At 49.6% G+C, this 22,638-nt stretch overlaps 1 protein-coding gene across 7 annotated transcripts in view; it reads left to right on the top strand.

The window, feature by feature from the left end:
- Positions 1–22,638, top strand: part of CNOT1 (CCR4-NOT transcription complex subunit 1) — a 2,171,110-nt gene that overhangs the window by 1,349,027 nt on the left and 799,445 nt on the right. For all 7 annotated transcript variants that reach the window (XM_069654650.1, XM_069654658.1, XM_069654642.1 and 4 more), the window contains one exon: positions 21,408–21,704. In XM_069654650.1, the coding sequence (XP_069510751.1) occupies positions 21,408–21,704 (297 nt within the window). The remainder of the gene's footprint in view (positions 1–21,407; positions 21,705–22,638) is intronic.

Below are 22,638 nucleotides of genomic sequence, written 5' to 3'. Positions count from 1 at the left end.
GAAGGCAGAGTTGAGCACTGGACAAAGGCATCTGAAGAAGAACTTGGAAGAGATGCCTGCTGCAGCTCCTGGACCCGGAGTGCTGGACCCAAGAAGCAAGGAAAGTCTGAAGTGGTATCCGATTACATCAGTGTTGCTGTTTGCTGTCTGGCGTGAGAAGCTGAAACACTGAAGGACCGCTGAATTGAAGTTTGCCCATTGCTGCCGCTGACCTTCCCATTGCAGAGCAGGAGTCCCCAGATATCCTCCTACTTGTCCACACGTCTGAGGCTCTGAACAGGATCTGCAGGGCTGTTCAGGAACAGAAGCCAGCTGGAACCATTTCTTCTAGTCTAAGAACTTAGCTCTTGTTGTGTAGCCTTATTTGCTCTCAGTTGAGACCTGTCTTGGTTACCTTGCAGAGTTGCTAAAACTTTGCCCCTCACAAGCCCCCCAGCTTGTTGCCCTTCAAATGTTCTAATTTTCTACAAACATTTCTAAAAACATTGTGCAATACTTTTTACCTACCTGCAAGGATCTTCAGCTCCCCTTGACATTGTGCAATTAACATTGGCTGTCCTGGCTCCCTGAGAGACCCTTCTTATCTTTGACTCTGTGCTTTATCCTTTCGCCCAGGACAGGGTTAAACTTATTTGACATTGGACGGTTTTTAAAGGTACTTACTGTTAGGGATAATTCTCTTAAATGTGCTAATTCCCTTCACCTTGGAGACCCCGAGCAATTTTGCTGGATTTTAAGGACTTGTTTTTTTTTTTTTTACCTGGAGAGTGTGAGCCTTTTTTTCCCACTCTCATTTTGAATGTGTTTTAGTCTTGTGTTCTTTGATTATGGAGTTTTAGACAACTCCATAGGTTTCTTTTCATGAGTCCACAGCACCCTCAGGGCAGTGACACAGGGGAAGGCTTTTAGGCTGTCCCATGGTTTAAATACCTTCTCCAGCATTGGATCTTTCATGGATTCACATGCTTAGAATATTCCCCGTCGTCAGACTGGGACCCCTCGGTACACATACATAGCCTTTTCCAATAGGAAAACTTCCAACACTTTTGTGTCCTATCTATGTCCTTTTAGGACCCGCCCACGCATGCTCCGTAGGCCGTCCCCGTATAAGAGGCCCGCCCCCGCGGTTCCCCTTCAGATTTCAAGCGTCTCCAAAGTACTGGGATCTCCTCGTGTTGTCCTACTGTTTTGTACTAGGTTGCGTCATTGGATTTCGAGTAATAATGTCCTCTGTGCCAGGTAAAGCGCTGTTCCATCCATGCGCGACATGCGGCTTAAAAAAGGTTTACGAGGGGGACGGACATATGGACTGTATATATTGCCTCCACCCTCACCATTCGGCGGATACCTGCGACATATGCAAGGGGTTTTCTCAAAAAACCCTCAAAGACCGGAACCGACGCCTGGTGGCATGGCTGAATGATGGAGCGGGGGCATTACCCCCCCTCGGAGGTGGGCTCCACACAGTCGGCGAAAACATCACGCCGCGCGGCCTCGTCGGAACCACCGCCGAAGAAATCTAGACCGTCGGAAAAAGAGTCGTCTGGAAGTCACTCCACTAGAGACTCCTCGGCAAAGAAATCATCCTCATCAAAAAAGCATGAGAAGGAAAGGAAACCCTCCTCTGGCGATCATTACAGATCGACCACGAGTCGAGAGACCAGTAAAAACGGGCACAGTGTGGAGAAGGCGGGAGCGCCGAAACCACCTGCGAAGTCTTTGTCGACGGCGGTCCAGTCATCGGCCGCCTCCCTGCCACTGGCACAGGGGGCATCCAGCGTCCCGTCGACAATGGCCTCGTCGACGGGGTTCCTACAGGAGGCCTGGAGGCCATGAATTCTTTGACCCGCCCCCCCCTGGAGCCTTTGTTTCAAGAACAAGCTATGTTGCTGTCCTCGGAGGACGAGAACGAGAGAGTTGCCGGCCCAGCAGACCTAGGGCTACGAGCGGCTGACAAGTCGTCGACGAGGGCATCCGTTACACCGGTATCCGCTCCTCTCCTCAATCGGTTCTGTCGTTGGATATTCTGTCCACGCTTCAGTCCTTGTTGCAGTCGTTGGACCAGCGACTACCCCAGGCAAGCCTGCCACAGTCACTCGTCGACGAGCCAGGCCCGTCCCGTCAACCGGCGCACCCATGCACGCCAATCTCAACACTGGCACAGGAGGAAGGTGAACTACCAGATTCGGAGTCTGACAGGGGAGCCATGTCGGATATCTCATTATCCCCCTCCAGGGATCCTACCTGGGAGTCAGAGGCGGAGTTGGAAAACCCCAGAAGCCCAGCTCACCCGTCCCCTCCGGACGACATTGTGTCATTCCATTCTATGATGGAGAAGGCATGCAAAGAATTTGGTCTGTCCCAAGTAGAACAGAAAAAGGATTGTTTTTTGTTCGACCACATGGGCAAGAGAAGGTCGGTGTTCTCGATACCAATACTAGACCATGTATGGAAAGAGGGGTTGCAGACAATGAGACACCCATTCTCAGAACCAGCAGTGAAAGGACGCCTAGAAAAAAAGTTGAAGGCTCCAGAGTCGACCCCCAAGTGTTTATCCTCCCAACCAACACCGGACTCGGTGTCGGCGGCAGCAGCGAGGAAGGCAAAGGCACAGCATAAGTGTACGACTCCTCCTGAGAACGAGGCGAGACGCCAAGATGCCTTTGGCAAGAAAGTGCTCTCTGTGGGAGCGACCACAGTAAAGGCCGCAAACTCTATGGCAATTGTGGCCAGATACGATAGGGAGATGTGGCACAGACTAGCTCCGCTGCTTGACCATTTTCCAGAAGAACAGAGAAAGGCGGCGATGCTACTGGTCCGAGAGGGTGAGGAAGCCTCAAATCACGCAATAAACATCGCGGTGGATCTCGCTGAGTCAGGCTTCAAGCAAGTCAACAATGGGGTGGTATTGCGTCGACAGTCATGGCTTAAGTGCACCTACTTCAGGCCAGAAGTGCAATACAAGGTCTTAGATATGCCCTTTGAGGGAGACCTTCTTTTCGGTGAAAAGGTGGACGAGGCCCTAAAAGGGATGAAAGAGGATTCAGACACGGCACGTTCATTGGGTGCCCTCCAGAGTGGCAGAAGTTACAAGTCTTTTCGTCCCTTTAGAGGGGCTTCAGGTAATTCAAGATTCTCTTCTGGAGACAGATCCTTTGCCAGATCGGTTTACCCCTCCCAGGGATACCGACGTGCCTCACAATCGGCTAACCGTCGACGAAACTTCCAGTCTTCCAGAAAACGACCATCATACCCGTCGTCGTCGAGAGACAAGCAGAATAAAGATCAGCAGTGACATACCACACACAATTCTGGGGGGAAGAGTTTCATCATATGTCGACGAATGGGTAAGGATAACGACAGACCGATGGGTGCTAGACACCATAAGAAACGGACACTCTGCAATTCAAACGCAACCCTCCGCAAATTCCACCTGCGTTTACCGCTCAGTCCCATATGAAGGTACTGCAACCATAGGTTACACTCATGTTAGCGAAGGGCGTGATGGAATTAGTTCCAACATCACAGAGGTTAAGGAGTCTACTCAAGATACTTCGTCGTAAAAAAGCCGAACGGCAAATGGCGTCACATTCTAGACTTACGCGATCTCAAGTCTTTAAAGAGCCTGAAATTCAAGATGCTCACTCTGCAGGAGGTGATCCGCGCATTTCAAAAGGGAGATTTCCTGGCGTCCCTGGATTTACAGGACGCGTATTTCCATATTCCAATGTGTCGGAAACACAGGAAATTCCTACGCTTTGTAATAGGGCGAACTCACTACCAATTCACGGTTCTTCCTTTGGGGCTCAAGACCTCCCCCAGAACGTTCACAGAATGCCTGGCTCCAGTGGCTGCCTGGCTAAGGAAGCAAAGCCACCACTATACCCATACCTCGACGACTGGCTGGTAAGGGGACCCTCCCCAGCGTCGACCAACACAAGTCTGCAAGCCACCATGCAGCTTCTACAACGGCTAGGATTCGCCATAAACTTCGAGAAATCCTCTCTGCGGCCATCGAGAACGCTGGTATTCTTGGGGGCACAGTTCGAGACTCAGTTAGGGCTGGTGAAACCTTCCCTCGACAGGACCTCAAGACTCATTCAACAAGCGGCCCGACTACGGCGAAACACCAGGATCTCAGTGAGAAAGTATGTTTCGGTCCTAGGGGCCATGGCATCCTGCATCCATCTGGTGAGAAACTGTCGACTATTCATGAGGCCAGTCCAAGAATTCCTCGCGGACCGATGGACACAGGCTCAGGGATCGTGGTCGGACAGGATAACCGTCGACGACGACAAGCTACGTCGGACCCTTCAGTGGTGGCAGAATTCCCACAATCTGAACAGCGGTGTGCCCCTACAGGAGCCGGAGTTTCAGAGCACCATAGTTACGGATGCGTCCCTAACCGGATGGGGAGCGCACATGGGTGCTCTCCAAACACAAGGTCGCTGGTCTCCAACGGAGTCACTCCTACACATAAACGTACTGGAGCTCAGAGCGGTACGATGGGCTTTGAAGGCGTTCCTACCACACATCAAGAGTTCGCGAGTGCGAATACTGACCGACAATACAACAGCCATGTTTTATCTGAGGAAACAAGGAGGGACACGATCAAGGACTCTTTCCATAGAAGCCCAGAAAACATGGCATTGGGCAGCGAAGCACGGAATTTCCCTCGTGGCTCATCACCTTCCAGGAGTGAGGAACGGCCAAGCCGACTCCCTCAGCAGAAGCATGGCCCAGATACACGAGTGGGAAGTGGACACGGGTCACTTGAGGAAAGTGTTCGAGAAATGGGGTCAACCCCCTCTGGACGCCTTCGCGACCAAAGACCACAAGAAATGCGAGCAATTTGCAAGCAGATGGCCCCAAGAGGGGTCGGTGGGGGAGGCGTTCTCCTTCCCATGGACGGACATGTTCCTCTATGCTTTCGCCCCGTTTCCACTCATACGGAACACAATACAGTGGATACGCAGATACAATTGCCGGGTGATTCTAGTGACACCATACTGGCCGAGGCAACCGTGGTTCAGACCTCCATCTGTCGCTGGAACATCCCATAGCGTTTCCGAAAGTCCCGTACCTTCTATCCCGGGGCAGAGGCACGGTGTGGCATCACGACCCGGACAGTCTCAACCTTACGTCCTGGCTCCTGACTTCTCAGAGTTCGGCGCCTTAGACATTTCAGAGGATTGCCAAAAAATTCTACAGGCGGCTAGAGCCCCTTCTACAAACAAATCCTACTCCTATAAGTGGCGGAGGTTCTGTGAATGGTGTAAGGGGCAACAGGGCCTACAACCGTTGTCGGTGACGCCGGAACAAGTTCTACCTTACCTGCTCCTCTTAGCGGAGAGGGGATTATCCTTCACATCGATAAAGGTGCACCTGGCGGCCATCTCGAGGTTCACAAGGAAAAGGCAGTCGTCTCCTCTATTTAGCGACAGACTTGTAAAACACTTCATGAGGGGTTTATTTCGAGCTTTTCCCCCGGAAAAACGTTTCCCCCCGACTTGGAGTCTCAACACAGTGTTGGCAGGCTTAATGAAACCGCCTTTTGAGCCTATGGCCACGTCCGACATAAAATTCATTTCGTGGAAGTTGTCATTCTTGATTGCTATCACATCGGCTAGAAGAATCTCGGAACTGCAAGCGCTGGTCGTAGACCCGCCATACCTAAGATTCTTTAAGGACAAAGTAGTCCTGGCAACTAATCCTATGTTCGTCCCAAAAGTTCTGACAGTGTATCACAAACACTCGTCCATTGTTCTCCCTAATTTCTTCGCCACGCCATCATCCATCATCGGCAGCAGAAAAAGCTCTGCATACCCTGGATGTTAAGAGGTCTCTGAAATTTTACCTACATCGTACACAGGAATTCAGGTCTACTAGACAACTGTTCGTCGCGTATGGTCCGTCGACGAGAGGAAAAGCAATCTCTAAACAAGGATTGGCTCGATGGGTCTCATCGACGATTGCGTTTTGTCACTCTAAGGCCGAAAGGCCACCGCAAGGACATCCTAGAGCCCATTCTACAAGATCGATGTCCTCCTCAACAGCTTTGTGGGCAGGAATTCCGTTGACGGACATATGCCAAGCTGCGGCATGGTCAGTGCCCCATACGTTTACCCGCCACTACTGCCTTGCTAGGCAGCATGCGGACGAGGTGCAGATGGGAAGAGCTGTCCTGCGCCATCTGTTTCAGTAAGGTAAGCTCTGCGCTGTGGAGAATCGGTTTACCTTTTTAATGACAGTTCATTTTATGTGGGTAAGGTTATATGAGGTAACTTATTCCTACTGTACATATGCATTGTGTAGTATGTTGAGGGTATTTTACATTACATTCTCACCACCGTCTCAAGTGTTACTGCTATACATTCTATTCTAAGCATGTGAATCCATGAAAGATCCAATGCTGGAGAAGGGACTAGTTTCTTACCTGTAACTCCATTTCTCCAGCATTGGTATCTTTCATGGATTCACATGCGCCCGCCAACCTCCCCGGAATGTAATGTATTTAATGGATAAAATTAACCCTTCCTACTTTGGAGGGGCCGAAATCTGAAGGGGAACCGCGGGGGCGGGCCTCTTATACAGGGATGGCCTACGGAGCATGCGTGGGCGGGTCCTAAAAGGACGTAGATAGGACACAAAAATGTCGGAAGTTTTCCTATTGGAAAAGGCTATGTATGTGTACCGAGGGGTCCCAGTCTGACGACGGGGAATATTCTAAGCATGTGAATCCATGAAAGATACCAATGCTGGAGAAATGGAGTTACAGGTAAGAAACTATTCCCTTCTCTGGTATAAACTACTGTTTCCCAGAGAAAGTAAAGTGAAATTGACTTTACTAGTCTTTTCAAATTCCTAGACCCGGCACACCCTATCTTACAATAGAGTGCTGGAGGGGTTATTTAGTATCCCCTATGTCTAGAAACTCATGTAGCAGTCAAATGCTACCCTTTCCTCTCGAAATGGCTGGTGGCAGTGGTTTTACAACAAACTACCATGATTTTTCCTGACGTTGAACACTGGTAGCGTTAAATCGCAGGAGCCTTGTTTTTCAAAATGGCGTCTGAGCCCCCTTTCTTTAAACAGGTCCCTGTGATCTTTTTTCGCCATTTCTTTTTGGAAAGGTCCTTCTTGAGTTTGTCTTTGCACGCCAAACCAGGTTTGGTCCCTTCGTTCCTAAGCGTTTGGTGGGCTTCAGGACTGAAGACCGCCTCTGGCGCCAGAGTGTCTCAGGTGGGCAGGAAGTGAGGGAGGTGCCCGAAACTCCCTGTGCTTAGTCTCCTAGGAGACCCAAATGCACTCTGGCCTGATTGGCTGGCTGACCGGCAAGGACAGCCACCCTGCTGGGTGAGTGGCAGCTAGGCTGGAATGAATGGAAGGAAACTGTATAAAAGGAGTCTCTTGGCTTGGAAGCCAAAGTCGACCACTGGAATGAAAGAACCGAAGACGAGCTGGAAGAGGACGGCTGCTGCAACCACTGGACCGTTAGTTTGCCCAGTGAAGCCCTGATGCAGGTCCGAATCGCCAAGTTCAACTCGACAGAGAAGCCCTTCAAGAACAACTTCTCCCTTTGAGTTGGTGGGACCAATCAACTCGACCCGTAGGCCACCTGGATACCATTCTCAGAGCTGGTTGTATTTTCCTCAGAGTGCTGCAAGAAACCAAATAACTTGGGAGAGGGACACCAGTTGGTGTTTGTCTACAGCCTCCGGAATAGAAGATTTGCCATTTGACAGCTTTTTGACCTGTTCCCAGTGCAGGAGTCCCCCGACGTCCTCCCTCTTGTCCCCATGACTGAGGCTCAGGACCAGCGAGATCTGCACGAACTGAAGTCTTCAGCTGCATCTTTTTCTTCATTGTAAGGTACTGTAAAAACCCGACCGAGAGAACTTGCCTTTCACTGCAAAAGTGCTTGAAACGTTGGCAACTTGCAGGCCTAGTCAACTTGTGACCCATCATATGAATCTTTCTTTTACAAACTACTTCTGAGAACCGTTTAACTACCTGAACTGCCTATCCTATACAAAACTTTAGCCCTTTGACTTAACCTCTTGCTTTGAGTGACTCCTCTGGTGAACTCTTATTTGCACTGTCTTAATAGTAACTGTACTATTCTTTTTATTAACCTATGCCTTTTTGCTCCTACTTCAAATACTCGGATGGCATTTTGCTCCTCCTTCAGAGGAGTTTAAATGCCTCAAACTGATAGAAAGTACTGAAGTATATTTTTGTGTGAGATAAATTGCCTCCTTCTAGTGTGTTTTATAACGGACTGTGAAATAAATTAATAAGTGTTTAACCAAGAAACCTGGAGTATAAGAGTCTATTTGAATACTCGTGATTGTAGACCTCTGTGTAACATCATTACAGCTCACATTCCCCTCTTGAGATGAGCTTGGCTGCTCAGCAACACTACCAAAACTGTGTAGTATAGACTTATACCAAAGGTTGGTTTTGCTTACACCTGTAGTCCTAGTTGTGTGTAGTAGTCCCAAAGGGTGCTACATACAAACTTTGCCTGACACTTACCTGTTTGTGAATTATTTGTTATTCTTTGTTTTATTCCTCTATTCTATCTTTTACACCAAACTCAGTATTGCTCTAACTGTACCAGTGATAGATCAATGTCCACAGTGTCCTAGATAATGAACACACCTGAGGGTGTAGGAAGTGTCTGTGCCATCTCCAATGGGTATCATCTAATTTAGAGAAATAGTGTGTTTTGAAGTGTATTTTAATTTTTATAAATTGCTCCCTTCTGAAGAAGGCTTATACAACTGACTGAAATAAATTAATAATTGTTTTATCAAGAAACCTTGAGTGTAACTGTTTATTTGACTAACTGCAGCTATGAAACTGTCGCAACATCACTGCTCACGTTGACCCCTCTTGAGATAAGCCTGGCTGCTCAGCCACACTACCAACCTGTGTAGTTCAGACTTATTTCAAAGGTATGGTCCCTATTGCCAGGAGGTCAAGGTTGTTGTAGTACACCCAAAGGGTACTGCATGCAGTCTTACCTAACAGGAGTTGTGGTGGAAGATCCCAATAATTAAAGCTTTCATGGAAGGGGGTTAAAAGAATTCATCCCCCTATTTCTAACCCAGCTCCCGGATTGCACCTAAATGTCATATTATCCAGACTTAATGGGTCTCCTTTTGAACCTATGCACAAAGCAAGCCTCAAGGCACTCACTTAAAAAAAACTGCCTTCAAAGTGGCAGTCACTTCTATAAGGAGAGTCGGTGAACTACAGGCCCTTTCCATTCTGGACCCCTTTGTCACAATTCACAAAGATAAAGTAGTTCTGCCCACTCAACACAGTCTGCGCCCAAATTCATTTCAAAGTTCCATGTGAACCAGTCTATAGAACTGCCCACATTCTTCCACAACCCCACTAACGTGGTGTTTCAGTGGCAGCTGGTAGTGTGGGGGGGCCCTGCCTCTAAAGCGGCCATCCCAAGGTGGATTGCCAATTGCATTACACTCTTGTTACACTCTTGCCAAGAAGGATATGCCATTCAAGCCTAGAGCACTCTACTCGGGGCACTGGGGCTTCCATAGCATTCATTGCAAATGTCCCCATAGCGTTAATTTGCAAATCGGCAGCCTGGAGTTCTGTACACACCTTTACAAAACACTATTGCCTAGACACTCACTCTAGGTCTGATTCTCAGGTGGTACAAGCAGTACTAAGGCATCTTTTCACTACTGTTTCTTCTCACATCCCACCAACAACTCCAGTTACTGCTCGCTAGTATATGCACAGCATGGGATTCTAAGCAGATTGACAAGCATCAGAAGACATGCATTACTTACTGTAATAGCATTTTTGATGATTGTATCGGCTTAGTTTCACATGCGCCCACCCTTACTCCTCTCATGGAGTAGAAGGAAAATTGTCTTCTTACCCCTCCTCTCTTCTGTACTCGCTCACACAAACTATAAGGCTCCAACACGGCAGAAAGAATACAACCAGTGCGACCTCTACACCTGAGGGATTTCGGGTACACTACATGTCACGTTAGAGATAGTTTATGCCCATGTCGACGTCCCTTTGGATCTTCGAAAGAAAGATGAAATACTCCACGATTACCACTAGATGTCGGACTATATGCTCAGCATGTGAATCTAAGCAGATACATTCAGAAATGCTATCACGGTGAGCAATGCATGTCATTTGGATGCTCCACATAGGTTATGGGTGTCCCCACATAGGTTATGGGTGTCCCCACAGGATGAGATGCAGTTGTTTTACTCCATGATCGCCTGGGCCTCCGAGCTATTCCAGCTGGGACGTGAGGAAACCGATCATGGCAGTGCCTTTTCTGGGCAATGTTTGGGAGGAAGACCTGGCCCTCATGAAGAATCCTTGCACGGCTCCAGCCAAGTGGGACAGGCTGGAGAAGAAATATAGGGTGACAGACGCCTCATTAAAGTGCCTGAGGTCGCACCCATTGCCCGATTTAGTAGTGCCAGCAGCTGCGAGGAAACGGTCGGATAACCTGTCTTAGTCATCTTGGGTCCCCACAGACAGCAAGGGGGAGAAGGATGGATGCCATGAGAAAGAAGGTGATTTACACTGCAGCGTCCACTATCAAGGCGACCAACGCACTGCCAATCCTGGCCAGGTATAAAAGGGAATAGTGGTACAAGCTAGGACCGATCCTGGAGTTACTCCCAGACTATAAGAAGATGGAAGCCCTTGCTCTCTTCCAGGAAGGGGAAGTGGCGTCCGATCACGCCATTAGTCGCATTGGATGTTGCTGACACTGTTCCAGCAAATGGGTAGCAGTGTCTTCCTTCGACAAGGTTGGATGAAAGCCACTAAACTGACAGGTGGTCCAAGCGAAGGTAATAGACGTTTGACAAGTCCTTCCGGGTCATCAAGACTAATACAGAGACGGTCTGTTCCTAGTCTTCTTTTCGTTCCTCCAGGGGAAAGCAAGCAGGTCTTCATAAGGGTTCTCCACGTCATACAGACCGGCTTCCAGATCATCAACGCACGAAGCCTAGAGTCTGTTCCCAGGCCTACGGTAGTGGGGGACAGCGTTGCCACCGACAGATGGGTGCTGGATGTTCTCGCCCATGGACACACCCTGGAGTTCCAACACAGGTGCCTGTGCATCCCTCCAGTTCCCCGTCAGGAGCAGCACATTCTGAAGTTTCTGGAAGAGGTACTAGCCATGCTGCGAAAAGGGGCGATGAAGCTGGTTCCCCAATGGCTCTGGAGTCCATTCCAGATACTTGCTTGTCGGAAAGAAGACTGGGCTGGTGGTCCATCCTGGACCTATGACGTCTGAACAAATAACTAAAGTCCCAAAAACTTCAGGATGGTCACATTGGAACACATGCTCGCCCAACTGTAAAAAAGGAGACTTCTTGACGTTGTTGGACCTGGAGGACTCCTATTTCCACGTCCCCATTCTCAAGACACGTCGGACGTTTCTGCACTTTGTGGTGCAGGGCCAGCACTACCTGTTCATGTCCCTACCTTTCGCCTTGGATGTCGACCCCCAGAGTATTCATGAAATGCCTGGTACCAGTGGCGGCCCATCTGCATCTATAGGGCGTACCGGTACCTGGACTGGCTGATACGCGCCTGCTTGCGGTAGCTGGCCAATGGGCACACAGACGACCGTCGGCTATTGACGGATCTGGGATTCGCTAGCAACTATCTGAAGCCCTACTTAACCCCATTGCAGAATACGCTGTTCATAGGCGTCAGACACTATAGTGTCTTGCCTGGTGTCGGCCTCGGAGAGCCTAGCAGCCATTCAAAGAAAGGTGCAACTGCTGTAGATTAAGACAGGCACAGTGCGGTCCATCAAGTCCTTACTGGGCATGATGTCTTCCTACATCTACCTTGTCCGTCTCTGCAGGTTGCAAACGCAAGCCCTACAGGAATTTCTGGACACCCGCAGGATATAGGTGTCTGCAAATTTCAGACATGATCCCGCTCAACAAAGATTTTCAGACGGGCAATAGTGGTGGGGTGTCCTCTCCAACGTCGCCCATGGGATTTTAAAAAAAACATACCAGGAGACTGTTTGCTCCCTGGAAGGGTGGGGAGCGCACACTGGATGTCTGCATGCCAAAGGCCTGTGGATACCTGAGAAGGATCTGCATAGCAACATCCTGGAGCTACGGGCAGTGTTCTGGGCCCTAAAGTCGTTCCTACCATCTCTGAAAGGCAAGGGGGTGAGGCTCTTCATTGACCACATAACCATCATGTTCTACATCAGGAAGCGGCGGGGCACTCTATCCCCAGCGCTCTCTAAGGAAGTGCAGGACTGGTGGCACTGGGTGGTCGGACAGTGGATGTTCCTCGCCCCTCTCCATCTGGCGGGAGTCAAGAACACCATCAGACTCCCTCAGTAGGGACCTGTGCTCCTGCCATGAGTGGGAGCTTCGTCAGGATCAGGGGGACCTGATCAAATGTCAAATGGGGCAGAACCTAGATTGATCTGTTTGCGACGGCGGTGAACTCCCCAAGTGCCAGCAGATTCCACCCGCAGAGGATCCTGGGGGACGCCTTCTCCTTCCTGTGGAAAGGGTGGTTTCTGTAGGTGTTTGCTGCGTTTCCCCTCCTGCTAAGAGTCAACACACTCGAACAATGCCAATGCAAGATGATACTCATCGGCGTGGCTGAGGCATATTTGGTATCCGGATCTTCTCCAGCATGGAGTCTGGCAGGGATTCACATGCTCATGAATATTTCCCGTCATCGGGCGGGGAATCCTCAGTAAAAGAAAGAACAGTTTCATTTTCGTTTACAAACTGTCTCCTATAAACCAATCACTAAGCTCTGGGTCATACTGCCCTGTCCCTAAGCCCCTCCTCTGGCAGCCATCTTCAGATGTTTACTGCACGTCCAAGTGTTGGGACTCCTCGTGATTCCCTCTTAGAGATTTGTTTTTTTCTGCTTTTTTGTTAGGAAAATCGCATTTGATTGCGCCCGTGTGCTCTTTTTAGTTTCTTCATCCGACTAACATGGATCTGTTTTTCAGCATCTTTGATCGCCCCTCAAGGGCGGAATCGTCTAGTGTTTCTTCATTGAAGTTTCCAGAAGGCCATCGGACATACACCACAGACTGTCGGGGAGAAGGACGGGGCCTCCTTTTTCAAGCTCTGCACCAGCTGTGGTTTGTGGAAAGTTTTCATGAAAGACAAGCCTTCCCAGTGCCTTTGTCTTCACCCAACGCACAAGGAGGAGGATTGCGAGATCTGTTGTGGCTTTACCAAGTGCACTATGAAGGATGAGGTGTGGCTCAAAGCCAAGGCCCCTGCCCAGTGTGGTTCACAGGGGCATGCCTCATCCAGATCCAGCCAGTCAGAGCGGGCTTCAAAGTGCTTTGAGGGAGCTCCATCCGTGGGTGCCCAAGACACAGGCAAGCACCGCGCGTCTGGTTCTGTCGGTCGCTGCGCAAGCGGGGGGGGGGGGGTGTCCCGAGCGGCCAGGGTGGGCTCATCTCCAGCAGCCTCAGTCTCCAGCCATCGCTCCAGTTCTTTGTCAAAGAGAAAGTCAGCTACCACAGGGAAGCTGCAGGAGAAACCGGAGAAGGCCAAACGGGACAAGGTGTCTGACCTGTTCGTGAAGGCACAGGTGATGCAGGCTAAATCGTCTATTGAGCTGGTGGCAGGTGCCCGTTCGAAGGCGAAGGGGGCTGACCCAGTCCAGTGAACCCCTGCAGCGGTCAGGGTGGCTTTCCCTCCCGGTCAGGAGGCTTCGGTCAAACCAGTGGAAAAGAGGATGCCGTCCCTTAGCCCGAGACCAACCCCTCAAAACCCAAAAAAGGTGGAGGCGGGGTTGAAGAACTCCAACGTACAAATATTTCTTCCAAGGTGAAGGACGAGGGTGCCATCCAACCATCCCGGAGATATTCGGGACGACTGGACAGTTCAGGTAGCCACCGGAGGGGGCGTCGACAGGAACAACGTAGGCGCTGGGCCCAGCGACCCTACTCCCCAGGCACCTCTCAGATCTGTCTCATGACATTCTCTCGACCCTTCACAATCTGGTATCACAGACGCAGAAGAGGATGCTGGCGGCACCACCACCGGTGACAACCCCATTGACCCAGGGGCCACCACCGCCAAAGTAAAGAGGCACCCTTAGCTTCAGCTGCCAGTGCTTTTCCGTTCTCACCCCCAAACCAGGATACGGGGAAGGACACGGCAACGACAGACACAAACTATGGCGGCATCTCTCCGCCTCCAAGGGCTTCCCCCCTGGATGAAGTGGGTTCCTTCCACACCATGATTGCCCACGCATCGGAACTCTTCCAGCTCACACAGAAGGAGGGCTTCCTTTATCAACGCCGGGTGGCGAACAGGAAGACTATTCTGGTGGTGCCCCTCCTGGATGACGTCTGGGATGAGTATCTGGTGCTGCTGAAAAACACTGCCTCAGTCCGGCAAAACGACTGGTTAGAAAATAAATCCCAGGGTACGGAGTCTGCTCCCAAGTGTCTGCGGTCACAGCCATCACTGGACTGTACTTTCTGTGGTTGCATGGAATAAGTCATCCAACCCGTCGGCCTCCGTTCCCCCACACACCGCCCAGACTGCAAGGGGAAGAAGTCAGACGCCCTGGAATAGAAAGGTCATCTACTCTGCGGCAACAACGGGTTTAGAGTATGTTCTGCTATGTAGTCTTAATTCATGAGCATGTGAATCCATGTCAGACCCCATGCTGGAGAAGGAACACATTAATTAGCTGTAACTGTTGTTCGAAGGGATTGTGTCCTCCGATGTATTCTTTATCTTAGATATCTCCTTCCAGCTTTGCTGGCCTTTAGAGGGCGCTGCGCGTCGACGTCCTCCGAGTCGATGTCCCTCGACAGCCGCCGTATCGACGTCATCCTGCCTATAAAGGCCGCGCGCAGCGTCCGTTGCTCAGTTCCGTTTTTCCGCGCTTACTCAGTGCCTCGGAATATCGTTGCTCAGTTTCGTAGAGAATTTATACTATTTACCTCAAGATATTCGATCCATACTCGATGGCTTCCTCGTCGGAACCGACAACCCCTCGGTCCGGCTTCAAAAAATGCCGAGACTGTGGGAAAAAGATGTCGCTGACTGACCCTTACAGTTTGACTGTGGTGTTTCGGAGCTGAACACCATTGTTCGGAGTGCGAGGACTGTGTGTCCATGACAGCTAAGGCCCTGAAGGAGCGTAGGGGGAAGCTGGAGAAAGGTAAGACTTCAAAAGCTTCTTCTTCCTCGACGAAGTCGAGACATTCGTCTCCTTGTCACATTCGCGCTCCAGGTCTCGGAGTGGGTCCCATCACTCCTCGAGATCGAAGCACTCGAAGAGGAGACGTCGAAGATCCCCTTCACAGTCGTCCTCTTCCTCTGTTTCTCCTAAGAGAATCCCTTGCCCCACAAAACATAGTTCCCGGGCTGAATGGGAGGAATTCCGCAAAAATATGATGAGCGTCTTCGAGAAAGCGGCCTCGACCCCCTCGAAGACTGCCGAGAGCGATGCTCTGGTCGAAAGACCCGAAGGTCAAAAACGCCGCGAGTCGCAGTACCCGGCGAAGGAAGATTCTCGAGCGCGTCACGAACCCTCGAGTAAAGCTATGACCTTGAAACCTTCTTTGAAGGTTCCGTCGACACCTAGGTAGGTATCTTCGACGCCGTTGTCGAAGGGACCTTCGACACACGGGTCTGTCGAGTCGACGCCATCTTCGACACTGGCGTCGACGCCAAGGAAAGTCACGGTTGCGACGCACCCAGTGGCTATCCCCAGGTCCACGATGGCGTCGAGATTGTCGACTTCCTCGAGCAGAATCCCAATTCTATCGAGGTCCTCGAGGCCTCCGCCTTTTGTTTTCGACGCCACGCCCGAAGCCTTCGGCGTCATTGACGTTTTCGAGGCCAATTACAAGTTTGGCACCCTCTGCCTTGCAGATGGGTTTCACACCCTTTGTGAGTTCAGAACAATTGAGAACTATGTCCTCAATTATGGAAGAGGGAGAACTATCTGAACAGGAAGACACATTTGAGTTGCAGGGACCTGCAACCCCAGTTCAAGAGGAGTTATCCTCAGAAGAAAGCAGGTTAAAGGATCTCCATGATTCCTTACATGAGGCAAGTGGGTTAGACACTTCCCCTGAATTGGAGTTCGCTAGGCCAGACCCGGGGGAGCATGCTGAAACCCCCTATAGAGCCTTAATGGCCAGGATCACAGAATTTATGGGGTGGTCAACACCTTCATAGGCTTTCCAACAAGATGACCTCACGGATATTCTTGATAAAGGTCCACAGGAGGATCCTGTAGTGCCCTTTCATAAAGCTCTTCAGAGGAAAATCATGACGAACTGGGAAACCCCAGATGTCGTACCGGCAGTAAATAAAATATCTACTAAATGCAGGGTATCTTCTGCAGACCCAGAGTTTTTGTCAAAACACCCATCCCCAGAAAGTCTGGTGGTACAGGCAGCATCTTCTACTGATGTCAAGACTGCTTACCCTACCGTCCCACAGGAGAGGGACGATAAGAAATATGATGCTATGGCAAAGAAAGTTTTTTTCGGCATGTAGCATGGCGTTAAAATCTGTTAATGCTACTTGCACCCTTGCTAGATTCAGCCATACACTTTGGGAGTGTGCTTCTACAGCGGCTGACTGCATCCCAGGGGGAGAAGAAAGGGAGGCGTTCCTAAATATCATACAGGACGTTAAAGACGCTATGTGCGAATCCCTCCAGACGGGCATTGATTCGGCTGACCGTATCAGCAGAGCAATGGCGGCAAGTACACCAACCAGGAGATTTGCTTGGTTGAGAAAGTCTGGTTTTGCCCCAGATGTGCAAGCCAGGCTCTTGAACATGGCTTTCGATGGCTCTTCTTGGTTTGGGAAAAAGGCGGATGACAGTTTAGAAAAACTGCAAACATCAAAGGCAGCAGCAAAATCCCTAGGCGCTGCAATCCGTCAGACACCTTTTCGTCCCACAGGAACCTCTGCGAGGGGCAAGTCTATTCGCTTCTACTCCGCATTCGGAAGAGATAGAGGACGACCGGCTCAAAGGGGACAAAAAACTACCCGAGGTGGACTGGGTAGATATTCAAAAGCCGCAGCAACAGCAGGTGCCTCTTTACCATCTGCATCAGCTGCCCGAAAACCACTCTGAGGACTTCCCTCACAAGACACCTGTAGGAGGCAGGTTAACTCAACATCTGGCGGAATGGCAGGCTATCACGTCAGATGCTTGGGCATTGGAAACAGTTGCCCAAGGTTACTGCCTGCCTCTCCTATGCATACCTCAGTCATCCACCGGGGATCAGCTCTCAGAAAGCTCCAGATCCGCTCCTCTTGCAGGAAATTTTAGACATGCTAGAGAAAGGTGCCATAGAACCGGTACCTGTAGCGGAGAGGAACAAGGGCTTGTACTCCCCTTACTTTCTCATTCCAAAGAAAGACGGAGGACTGAGACCCATCTTGGACTTGCGAGAATTGAACAAATTCCTCAGGAAAGACAAATTCAAGATGGTCACTCTTTCTCAGATCCTTCAGGCTCTTCAGTTCCAGGACTGGTTGGTATCTCTGGACCTTCAGGACGCTTATTTCCATGTGCCTATCCATCTCAAGCACAGGAAATACCTAAGGTTCGCAATTGGCAACTCTCATTATCAATTTCGAGTGCTGCCATTTGGGCTGACTTCCGCCCCGAGGGTCTTCACCAAGTTAATGTCGGTAGTGGCTGCAAGTCTAAGGAGGGAAGGGATTCACGTCTACCCCTACCTGGACGATTGGTTGATCAGGGCTGTATCTTCGGAACAAGCTCAGATCCAGCTAAATCACGTTTTCCACTCCCTTCACAGACTGGGCTTCACTCTCAATTTTAAGAAGTCACAAATTATACCATCGCAGAGACTCCAGTTCATCGGAGCGATCCTGGACACTTCCCTGGGAAAAGCCTCGCCACCAGAGGTGAGGGCTCAAGATATTCTACAGATGGTTACCAAGTTCCAAAATGCCCAACGTCTCCCAGCCTTCGACTTTTTGAGGTTGCTAGGCCTTATGGCATCCTGCATTTTCCTAGTGCCAGAGGCTCGCCTGAGAATGAGATCCCTCCAGTGGGCACTGAGGACTCAGTGGTCACAATTCTCAGGAAGAATGACAGATCTTCTTCAGGTTCCCGACAGGGTGGCTCAAGACCTTCAGTGGTGGGCCTGTCAGGAGAACATTCTGAAAGAACAGTTTTGACAACCCTGGCCGGAGAGAACAGTAGTCACGGATGCCTCACTCACGGGGTGGGGAGCCCACGCCAACGTCTTGACCATCAGCGGTCGTTGGTCTCCATCGGAGTCCAGACTACATATCAACCTGTTAGAGCTGAGGGCCATCAGACTTGCGCTGAAGGCGTTCCTGCCGGCTGTACAAGGGAAGAATGTCCTGATAATGACGGACAACACAGTGGCCATGCATTACCTCAACAAAAGAGGAGGTGTAGGATAACTACCCCTGTGCAGAGAGGCAATGCAGCTCTGGTTTTGGGCAATCCAAGAAGGGATCTCTCTATCGGCAGTTCACCTAGCCGGAGAGAAGAACTTGACAGCAGACGCTCTGAGCAGGCAGAGCGCAGTCTCCCACGAGTGGGAACTAGCTCAGCAAGTCCTTCAAGAGATCTTCGCCCTTTGGGGAACCCCTCAGGTGGATCTGTTCGCCACCAGTGTCAACAGGAAGTGCGATCTGTTCTGTTCAAGGGAATTTCCCCCGAGAGGAGCTCTGGGAGACGCGTTCATAGTGGACTGGGAGTTTCCGCTTCTGTACGCGTTCCCACCGGTCCCTGTCATTCCTCAAATGATCAGGAGGTTGAGAAGATTCCGGCGAACCATGATCCTAATTGCCCCGGATTGGGCCAGGAGAACGTGGTACCCGGACCTTCTAGACTTGTCCATCTGCCCTCCAATTCGACTTCCACTCAGAGAGAATCTGCTCTCACAGAAGGGAGGTCCGGTTCTCCATCCAGACATCAAAACCCTCAACCTTCACGCTTGGCTTCTGAAAGGCTGAGTTACAAGGATTGGGACCTCCCTGATGACGTTATGGAGGTGTTGCTTTCGGCAAGGAGGCCAGCAACAAAATCTTTATACCGCTGCTGTTGGAACAGATTTTGCAGCTGGTGTAGATAAAAGAATATCGACCCCATTTCATGTGGTACACCAATGGTTTTGTCCTTCCTACTCTATTTGGCGAATTCAGGCCTTCAAGTTGGCACCATTAAGGGCTATCTCGCAGCGCTATCCATCTTTAAGCGCACTGCGGAAGAACCATCCTATTTCAAGTTACCCTTGGTAATACAGTTTCTAAAGGGGTTAACTAACGTTTATCCCCCAAGACCATTCCAGGTCCCCCTATGGGATTTAAACTTAGTCCTAACTTTCCTGATGGGCACACCTTTCAAACCACTCCATTCTTGTTCGTTAAGATTTCTTACCCTTAAAACTGTTTTATTAATAGCACTTACATCTGCTAGAAGGGTGAGCGAGTTACAAGCTTTTTCTTGTAAACCCCCTCATACAATCTTTCACAAAGACAAAGTTGTCCTGCAAGTGAAGCCTAATTTCCTCCCAAAGGTGGTTTCTGAATTCCATATCACTCAGAAGATTACCCTGCCATCTTTCTATCCTCCTCCTCATCCGGGAAAAGAGGAAGAGAGGTTACACAGGCTGGACCCTAGAAGGGCTTTAAGTTTTTACATCAGTAGACTGGCTAGGATAAGACAGGCAGACCAACTGTTTGTAGGCTACGCAGGTCACAAGCTGGGGTTACCGATAACTAAGCAGACTTTTTCCAGATGGATCATTCTAGCCATTTTGGAATGTTATAAACTGGCAGGAAAAGAGCCCCCTCAAAATCTTAGGGCTCGTTCGACCAGAGGTATTGCAGCTTCATCGGCCCTCAAAAGAGGAGTGCCGGTTAAAGACATATGTGCGGCTGCCACATGGTCGTCCGTCCATACCGTTACACGATTTTACAACTTGGATTCCTCCTCGAGTCAAGAGACTAGCTTTGGAAGGGCAGTATTGCACTCTATTCATCAATAAAAGGAAGCATGAAGTCAGTACTCCCACCGCCAATAACAGAATACTGCTATGGGAGCCTATCTAAGATGAGGAATACGTCGGAGGAAACAATCCCTTCGAAGAACAAGTTACTTCTTACCTTGTAACGTTCTTTCGATGGGATTTTCCTCCGACGTATTCCTTATCGACCCTCCCATCCATCCCCGCAGTACTACTTCCCTTGTCGTTGCAGCTTACGCTCCTTCAGGGTGATTAGTCTAGTCCAGACAGAAAAACTGTGGGCTACAAAACGGAACTGAGCAACGGACGCTGCGCGCGGCCTTTATAGGCAGGATGACGTTGACGTCGATACGGCGGCTGTCGAGGGACATCGACTCTGAGGACGTCGACGCGCAGCGCCCTCTAGAGAGAAATTTTCCGAGGCCAGCAAAGCTGGAAGGAGATATCTAAGATAAGGAATACGTCGGAGGAACATCCCATCGAAAGAACGTTACAAGGTAAGAAGTAACTTGTTCTTCTCCAGCATGGGTTTGGCATGGATTTGACCTGCAAACCCTCCCTCCTGCCCCACTGAGGCGGCTCTTGGTCATACTGCCACTTTACATGCTACCAAATCCGAAGATGGTTGCCAGAGAAGGGGCTTAGGGAGAGGGCAGTCATTGGCTGGGGATCATATGACCCAGAGCTCAGTGATTATTTTAGAGGAGAAAGACAGTTTGTAAGTGAAAGTTAAACTGTTTTTTCTTTTACCAAGGATTCCTGACCTAACAATGGGGAATATTCATGAGCATGTTAATCCATGCCAGACCCATGCTGGAGAACAACAGTTACATGTAAGTAACTTAAACCTTCCTTTAGTATGAAAGACTGTTCTACCTTTATATTGGTGGTCTGAGTCCTCACTAGACGGTTGAGCAAAAATCTCCCTAACACTTTTATAAACAAGTTTTTCAGTACTAATGAACCAGCTATATTGAAACCAGACTTATGTGCCATGTAAAATAAACTTTATATTCCACTGCTCGGAAGCGAGCAGGATGCTCAAGCTTCCCCATTCTCATGGCCAGTCTCTGGAATCACCTTCCACTTCACCAATGTTCTGGGACGTCCTACCAACTCTTCAGGAAAAACCTAAAGACTCGCCTATTTACTGAACTTTTGTCATGCCCCGTCTACCTGGACTATACCTACCCATGTAACTAGTGCCCAGATTCTTGAGAGCTTGGTGCGCTACTTTAAATGTACAAATAAAATAAATGTCTGCATTAAATAGCGTGGAGCTCAAATTCAATGTTTTGTGCAATTTCATGTAGTGCTTTTGGTTAATTATAATCACGCTGATCGGTTAATGCTTCTCGCCCCACAGATTCCCTTGTTCCAAGCTCACCCTCAGTTGAAGCAGTGTGTTCGACAAGCGATTGAGCGAGCCGTGCAAGAGCTTGTTCACCCGGTGGTGGACCGATCTATCAAGATTGCCATGACCACCTGTGAACAGATTGTTAGGAAAGACTTTGCACTTGATTCGGAGGAGTCACGCATGCGCGTAGCAGCTCATCACATGATGCGAAACCTGACTGCTGGAATGGCGATGATCACCTGCCGTGAGCCGCTTCTTATCAGCATAGCCACCAACCTGAAAAACAGCTTCGCCACTGCTCTGCGGGTAAACTGCCACAGAATTAATTACTGTTGTACAAAAAGACATTCCATTGTAACAATGTGTTTGGAAGTTAATCATTTGATTGCATGTGCTACCTTTTATGAAATCTAGAGGTTTGGTCTTAATTTCTAAGAAATTAAGATAACTTGGCTCACTTTATGCATTTCGCTGGTTTACATTGTGATGAGTGGTGCATTTTTCCAGCAGTTGACTGAACGCAGAGTGATGGGGGTAATAGTTCATCAACTGGCTTCTGTCTGGCTACCATGGTTGCCTTCAGAAGCCCCCATGGTTTCTTATGGTCTGCTTCTGAACACGATCTGCAAGGCTAGCAGCCCTGCAGGCTCCCATCTTTTGGCTATGTGAGCTAGGCATGCACTGACATGCAGGCACAAACATTGGATGGTCTCCGGAAGGATTTTCACAGGCTGACAAAATCCGCAAGCCACAAAATCACCACCCTGACATGGGTAAGTATTTGGATGGATTTCCAAAATCCGCCTGGGTGGGAGCATTTTGGGAGGCCACCATATTATGGTGAACAGGAAAGATGGAGGTTATCCAAAAGCAATCAGGTTGAGTTAGCAGAGTGGCAAGGCTTAGTCTGTGTTGGGGAGATTAATCATTGTTATGCTTCATTCCCTCTCCTAGTGAGACCCCCAGCACTTTCTGCTGGACTTCTGGACCTTTCTTTTCTATCCTGGATTGGGGGGGAGGGGTGGAGAGAGTCTCCTTCCTTTGATTCATTCTTATTTGCTCTGACTTGTGGAACTCTGTTCTGTGTGTGATGGAGTCTACTTTCCTCCAGATCTATTTAAAGACCTCTGTTTAACTTTTGCAGCACACAGCCCCTTCTGTGCAGTGTTGCTGGGAACCCTTTGGGTTCTCCTTTGATATTCTTTCACTATTCTTAAATAACCATGTTAGGGAGAATTTT

Source organism: Ambystoma mexicanum, chromosome 1p (assembly GCF_040938575.1).
Source record: "Ambystoma mexicanum isolate Mex_15411 chromosome 1p, UKY_AmexF1_1, whole genome shotgun sequence".
Taxonomy (NCBI): Eukaryota; Metazoa; Chordata; class Amphibia; order Caudata; family Ambystomatidae; genus Ambystoma; species Ambystoma mexicanum.
Note: the sequence above shows the minus strand (reverse complement) of the source record. Positions and strands in the feature narration are given on the sequence as shown.